Raw genomic sequence first — 8,055 nt, 5'->3', positions numbered from 1 at the left:
GGGTGTTCATTTTGCCCACAAAAGAAACAATATTTGTTCATCTACAGTTCTACAGACATCATTAATCCAATATTAAATAACCATATGTTTCTCAAAGTGTTTGTTATGATAAGATCATAAGCAGAATAGCTATAGGGAAAATTCTAGTCGTGCAAGATTACCATAATTACTCTAAATCCTTTCATTGACATGTTAATATTGATTTTATTCATGTATGATGATGTCTAAAGTATATCATGGAATTGATAAATCATCTTATCTGTCTAGAGAAATGCAGAAACATATGAACACCTAATCAAATACAATTTTTGAATGCAGATATCATATAACTTAACAACGTAATTACACAACCATGGTGGCAGAATATAGAAACCCTAAAAATAAGGAAAAAGCGAAAATCTCAAATGAATCAAAATTACCTTCGGTTGGTTTCCGTTAGGCTGGTTTTATGAAATGTGTTAATGTTCCTAGTTCGAATATGCCATCTTCTATGATACAGAAACCATAACATATTGCTTACATATTGTCGTGATTGAAACATCACCAGCAAGAATCTTTGACACCTCGGTCTTCTCACCATTTGTATTTGTTTGTTGTTCATCTGAAATGCTAATAACAGGCTTAACAACTTTTCCTTGAAACTTGATTCTTCTGGTTGCTTTTAGATGAATCAGACTTAGCGAATCAAATGTATACGAGGAAACCAAGTTGAAAAATTCAAAGCCCCTCATATGTAAATCCAACTCCACTCCTTCAATAATTACAACAAGCATGGCATCAAACTCTCTTACATTTTGCCAGTTTTAGTGAGGGTAAGAGGAGAGGTCGTCATTCAACAGATGGAGAAGAAGAGAACAATCTTCGTACCTGATTTAGGGAATAAAAGAATCTTTAGAGATTGAATGTAAGAGAAAGAAATCTAGGGCACATGCATGAAGAAGAAGAGAACAATCTTCGAGCCTGATGCCTCCTCTGCTTTTGTTTTCCGCATCTTGATGTTTCCGATCGTACCTTGAACCTTTGACTTTTGATCCCAAATATGACTTGCAACCTTCATTTTTTGATCTTCAACCTCTAATTCGAGTCATATAGTTTCGAATCTCAGAAAATTGACCTTGCTACCTCCTATTTCTGATGAAAGAGGAGTCTCAAATCTGAGAGAAAAATGAGGAGTCGCCAGCTCAAAATGGATTAGAGGTGAAGTGGGGGGGGTCTATACTGATTTTGATTAAGAGTGTAAAAACTTTTGGAACTGAGGATTAGGTTTTTGGTGGAGGTGATGGATCGGGGAATTGAGGAAGTTGCGGATGAAGACGAATGCCCTAGGGCTTTCTCTTGCTAATGAAGAGGCGGGGGGGGGGGGGGGGGGTGTTTAATTTTTGCGATTGAACAAGCGGGGGCTAGTTTTTTATGATTTCATTTTCCCCCTGAAAACACGTGTTTCATTAAAAAAAAATATAAAGCGACACACTCACATGACGCTCATTTTATGCTAGGCGCCCTCCGTATTTCTTTTTTTATTTATTTTTTGACACTAATTTTAGGGCACGCACAAATGCGTGTCCAAAATCTTTTAAATTTTAGGAGAGATGACATTATTTTTACTTCACACAGTTTTGCGTATCGTAAATCCGTGCGTGACATAAATTGCGTGTCATTAAAGGCTTGTTTTCTAGTAGTGAACCCAAAAGGAAAAAAAATACCCCATTCACTACTAATGTAACCAACTCGACCCAATGCACTAAGTGAGGCCCACTCTTACTCGTAACATTGCCCCCGATGTGTTGTGTTCGTTACTCTGGCGTTGCATGTACAAGTACATGCGTTATCGTTTGAGATTGGTCTTTTTTGTTATCATTCCGACCTTAGATACTTCCTAATCAAACATGATTTTGATGATGGCTCCACCACATAGCCAACATCACTCTAGTCCTCCATCACAAGGACCATGTACTAAATATTTGCCTAGAAAAACCACTCAACTTTAGTGTTGACTTAAGCTCTTATCCTAAAGGTACTTTTTCAACTTATTAGGCCATCTACAATCTGGATATGATACATAACTAAATCTAGGTTTCTACCCTTCCTCCTCTAAGTATGTTTCCCTATTTACACATTACTATATCATCATGCATTACCCATCATCATATTGTCAAGGCATATTATATCACTAGCATGCATTGCCCTAACATCATAGACTATAAAAATTCTAGAAAATCATAGCATGCATACATCACAACACACAATCAACACATATCCCTCTTTCTAGCATGAACCTAATCACACAGTTCACACCTAATCATCATAACAAGAGTCTAAAAAGCAATACATACTATACTATTACTCGACAAAAAGAGAATGGAATTTCCAGCACATAAAGCATACACACTTAGTGCACATACTTCCTATAATATCCTAGGTTCGATTCATATATTCTAGGTTATGAAATTTCTCCAACAAGGTACTAAGCATAAGATGACTCACCCTAACACGAACAGATGCCTCGGTTCGCTTCAAGTATTTAAACCATTTGAAGTTGTCAAGAAAGCCCTTAAAACACATAATAACAACCAATTATCAAGTGAATACTAATTACACAACCTTGACTACAACTCATACTACGTTGTTAAGTTTTAGGATTTTTCTAGCCCAATCCCTATTAAGTGTTATGAGCATAAACCAGAATCCACAACTTCAAATTAGCTGATATCAGAGTTTCTGGAAACTAGACTCAATTTCCCACAACTTTTTCTTGTGATAATTTTGACTAATTTAGACCAGAATGGCCTCTACAACCCTTGCAAGACAGGTCAATGAATATGTTCAGATTTCTAATTTGTTGACAAACATCACTATAACCTCCTAAATTGTGCATGAAGTCAACAACAACAACAACCATTTATAAGGAATCGATACAAAAAGAGAGGTTTAAAGATATATTACTAACCTCTAGAAATCTTAAGGAATTATAAGAGAGATTCGATGAGAAGAACCATACGCCAATTCCACCATGTATGCTTCAAGAATACACTTCTTCACATGAATCAACTTCAAACCACAAAGGAAGAAACCATATCACAAACACTCTCTAACTTGAGTTGTTGGCTACAAATAAGGTTACGAACCCTCTTTAAATAGTCCATAATGTTCATATTTGGCCCTCAAAGTATCACAAGATGACTCCTTTAACCATATACGTGATCAAGAATCATTTTATTACACTTTGGCACACATAAGTTAGCTTAATAATAAACTTAACAGAATACTATTCTCGTTAATAGTACATAAATTTGGGTCGTTACATTAGTCTTATTTACCAACTAAACTCTAGATTTAAGTTTTAAGCCGTTTAACAAAACATATTCACATGCATATGTTTTGAACAACACTCGGTTCAAATTCAGCCACGGGTTTTGGTGACGGATTTTATTTCCATCGCTAACCCGTCACATCCGGTTGCTTATTTTTAAATTCAAATATATGTCAATGATAGTTTGAATTTCAATGGACGGATTCCACCTTGTCGCTAAATTATCATTGTTCGGATAATGAGGCATCGAGAATGACTTAAAGTTTTTTGGTTCATGTATACGGGACAAAAGAAACAACGCGTATATAATATAAATAATCAAATTCAAATATACACGGTAGACTCCTAAGCCGAGACCACATTAACCGCAATCGGACTCTTAACCCTATAAATGTTATTCATCCATGTCAACGATCCAAACTCAAAGCTACCATTGCTGCTCTTATAAGTTCCAAAATCAATCCTGTAAGTCATCTTCTCCCCCGACTTCCCAAACCTCATAACATTAGGGTAAACCGAAGCTTTTACTCCTGTGATTTCTAGTTTCGAATAAAAAACTGCCGGGCCTTCACCAATGTAAGTAACTGTCCTGTACACCGACAAATTTCCAGTCAAATTAGCAACACCAATCGACGGATAGTTGAAGTTGTAGGAAGCTGTGGGAGGATTCTTGCAGTAAACCGGTGTTGTGGTCAAGTTCTTGAGTTGTGAGACAGTTGCACCGCTGCTGCAAAGTAGGTTGATGAGATCATTGGTGTCAAAATCGTAAATAAGTCCAGGGTTGACCGCTGCAACCGGATTTATGTGTCCTGATCCGTAATCAAAAGGTGTTGCATAAGTTGAATCGTCGTTTTTTATGAGGTTTCGGGTATTATCGGTTGTAACAGCTGTAAGAAAAGTGAGAATGATACGATAAGCAAGATGATTTTCTTGTAACAAAATGAATTAGAAACACAAGTGTGCATCACATAGGATGACCCTTAAATAGGTGGTCATAGTGCATTATCTTTTGGGACATAAACTTTGGTCCTTCTTCAAAAACCATCTCATGGATCACAAGAGAATTTTGTACTTAACGCAAGTCATTCTTGTTACATTTATAAGTTAAAAACATAATATATAATATTATATATAGTTTAGTGATGGCTTCTATTCTGTTAAGTGCATTAAGTCAAAGGAATCAAACACTAAGCAAAGGGTTGACCTGTGGTCATTATCGCAGATTTTATCATGGCAGGAGTCCAGTTTGGATGAACTGATTTTAACAATGCTGCGACTCCAGCAACATGTGGACATGACATAGATGTGCCAGAGATTATGTTATAGTTAAGGTTGTTGCCAGCAGTGTCTTCCGTCGCTAAAGGTGACCATGCAGCCAAAATGTTCACTCCTGGTGCAGTGATATCCGGCTGCATTCAGTAGTTGCAACCATCATGCATTAGCATCGATATTCATTTGAAAAAAAAAAAAAAAAAAAAAAAAAAAAAAAAAAAAAAAATCTAATACAATGGTAAAAATACAAACTTTAATGATGTCAGGAGTTATTATATTCGGCCCCTTGGAGGAAAAAATCGCCATGACTGGTGCTGGTTTAATCCCGACATGTGTTACTGTTTGGTAGATTCTAGCAGTCGAGTTCCTTGGATCATGATGAAACGTTAACTGTTAGATCATAGTAATTGTGATCTTATATATAGAGAACACATGATTATAGACTTACTTGAAGGTGTTCATGTACGATTGAAGCTCTTGAGCTTCTTCTTGACCAATTAAAACGCTTCGAATTGCAGGTTGAAAGAGAACGTATTTCGCTAGAGGATCAACTAGGATCATCCCCGCACCTCCGCCTTCTTTTATTGCAATCGCTTTCTCTTTTCTATCCTCGGTCAACCTCTCAAGCTTACACACCACAATCTTCCCCTTTATCAAGTTTGAATCCAAGGTGTTTTTCTTGCAAAAGCTAGATAATATATAGGAGTTGAGTTAGCAACTAATTGTTTTGTTGCGATAAATTAATAATGCATCGCTAATGTTTTAATTTTATTGTGGTTATAAGTTCTTTAGAATACCTTGCATTTCTTGATGGGATACCGGAAGTTGCAGCAACACCTCCAGATATAAGACTATATTGTTTCCCTAGATCAGGTGTGGTGTTTACACCGAAGCCCTTCAACTGTTTCATATTTCCAAGTAGCACGTATGACGGAAATTCGCGATCAATCGTGCTAGCACCGACAGTAAGGATCCAGGGGGCCACATTGGCCGCCGTGTTTGGCAAAAAACTGTTCCCAGCAGACGCACATACGACAATTCCTTTCTCAAAAGCATGAAATGATCCAATCGAAATCACATCCTCAAAGTAAACAGGTTGAGGTGGAATTGGACCAAGAGACATAGAAATAACATCAACACCATCATGAATCGCATCATCGAGTGCTGCAAGAAGGTCGGCATCTTCACAGTCGTTGAACCAACAAGCTTTGTAGATGGAAAGTCTAGCACTTGGTACACCTCCGGTGGCTATACCGGATGCTAACCCATGTAAACTCACGTTGGAGACCTTTGATCCGGCAATGGTAGAGGATGTGTGGGTCCCATGGCCATCAGTATCTCGTGCTGATCGAAAGAAAGTTCGGTTGAGGTTATCTAGAGGTCCGTTTATTGCTTCAAATCCTTTCGAGTAGTATCTAGCTCCTATAATCTTTCTGCAAAGAGTTTGCAAAGTGGGGACTATTGTGACGAAACATTTTTTAATGGATGTTCGAAATTTGACATTTGAAAATATTCCTTTTTCAATTACAAGGTTATTGCAAATGATATAAGACAATGACCTTTAGTGACTCATAGAGAACAATTAGTGACAAACATGACTATTTTTTGCAACGCTTACCTGTTGCAGTTGGATTGTGTGAAATTCTGTCCAGGAACACATTCTCCCTTGAATTTTATTGGCACAGGCCCCAGTCCATAGTCATCGAAGCTTTGAGATTCCGGCCAAAAGCCTTATAAATTGAGTATTGTTTTTATTAGAAATGAACTTAATTTATGTGGTCATTATAGTTTTTTAATTAATAACTACGTACCAGTATCAATGACACCAACAATTACATCTGACTTTATATCCATAGGAAGCTTGTTATATTGTGGAATAGAATCTACTCCTAGAAATCTCCATGACTTAGTCGTATGCAGTTGATTCATTCTGCTCTCGAAGACTGAAATAACAGCTTCGTTTTCTGTGATACAAATGGAATTGTACACTGTTTAGAATACTTTTAAAAATACAAAAGATAAACAGTTAGAGATACTCTAGTTTCTTTAGACATAGTCTTTTTCTAATTTCCGAGATCTATTACGACTTTAATGTATACAAATAATTTATCCAACGCCAGAAATTTTTATTCAGTTGGTATATAAATGAGGAAACCTGAAAGTCTTGTTGCTTGATCGGATGTAAGCATGGCGGAAAAACCTCTGAAGCTTTTAGTATAATGATGGATTGCTGCTTCTTTTGCTCCATTATAACTGAAAAAGAATAGCTTTGTCACAAAAACCATGTTTTTGTCTTATGGATCCTCATCCGATATCCATGGGATAAATGCTCCAATAATAAAATAAACGAATGTATATGTGCTTGCCTTTCAAGAACCAACGTGAGCATTTCATGGTTAGCTGAGATGACAGACTGTGAGCTCGGGTGTGAGTGTTGTCCCATGTAGACTATGTAATGCTATTGATCCAGAAATACATTTGTTAACCACAAGACAAATTTTTTGTGAGAGATTATTGCTAAAAAAAAGGTTTATTTTGTTAAAGAAACTGTAATTCTCTTGCAAGTATGAAACTGTAATGTCCCTTCGTAACGTAACACCGTAGAATAAATATTTCAAGAGAGAACATGTTACCTTTCTATCATCGGCTCCATGGCCTAATGCAAGTGTAACTAGTAAAAGTAGACCCAAAAGTCTTGCTGCTTTCATATTTACCGAGGACTACCCTTGGCAACTTAGCAAGCTTAGCATTTTGCAAGTGAAATTGTACACTTTTTATAGGTGAAGTCATTCGGAATGTAATAGCAATTAATATAAAGTTGTAATTAATTAATTAATTGATTTGATGTAATTTGATGAAATGATCAGTCGAAAGAAAGCATCAACGGGTCGGCTGGTTTGCATTGCCGGCTTTTGTTTTTGCTCTAAGCAAATGGCATATTATGATTTAATTAAAGAAATAATTGGATTATTGAAAATATGATTAAAAAAAGGTTAATAAGACTAAATCATAAATGGTCCCTTTGTTTGCTAATCGGAAAAGTCGAGTCCAAGTTTTTTTTTTCTTGCATCTGTATTCCTTAATGTGATTTTTTCTTGTAAAAGTGGTCTATTAAACTGACAACATCTAAGGGCGTTCGTTAACCCTCAAGACATGGCCTACACGTAAGGGCATTATCGTCCAATATCTTGTACCTCTGCTACATCCTTGTATTGCCACCATGATACAATTATACTTTATTATATCAAATCACATCCATGTGTTAGTTACATCTTTAAACTTTCAACAAAAGGAAAATGAGTTATAAACCCAACGAAGTTTTCAAACCGTTCAAAAAACATTGATTATGTTTTGTTTGTTTAAGAAAACCCAACGAACTTAACATTTTGTCTAGAAAAGCCCAACTAACTTACACTTCTCATTTAGGGTCAACCAAATAATGAAAGTCAACGAATGAAATGGCTTATGACGTG

General features: G+C 36.3%; 1 protein-coding gene across 1 annotated transcript; it reads right to left on the bottom strand.

Annotated features, from left to right (window-relative positions):
- Window positions 1–3,655: 3,655 nt before the first annotated feature.
- On the bottom strand, window positions 3,656–7,290 carry LOC145057386 (subtilisin-like serine-protease S). Its single transcript, XM_079005214.1, has 10 exons — window positions 7,216–7,290; window positions 6,949–7,040; window positions 6,738–6,835; window positions 6,394–6,546; window positions 6,201–6,312; window positions 5,380–6,015; window positions 5,031–5,270; window positions 4,835–4,949; window positions 4,515–4,719; window positions 3,656–4,197 (listed from the first exon to the last, which is right to left on the bottom strand). Exons 1-10 carry the CDS (start codon window positions 7,288–7,290, stop codon window positions 3,656–3,658), a joined length of 2,268 nt encoding a protein of 755 aa, XP_078861340.1.
- Between the last annotated feature and the right edge of the window lie 765 nt (window positions 7,291–8,055).

The sequence above is a fragment of the Lactuca serriola genome, chromosome 1 (assembly GCF_051521515.1).
Source record: "Lactuca serriola cultivar US96UC23 chromosome 1, Lser_US96UC23_V15, whole genome shotgun sequence".
Classification (NCBI taxonomy): Eukaryota; Viridiplantae; Streptophyta; class Magnoliopsida; order Asterales; family Asteraceae; genus Lactuca; species Lactuca serriola.
Note: the sequence above shows the minus strand (reverse complement) of the source record. Positions and strands in the feature narration are given on the sequence as shown.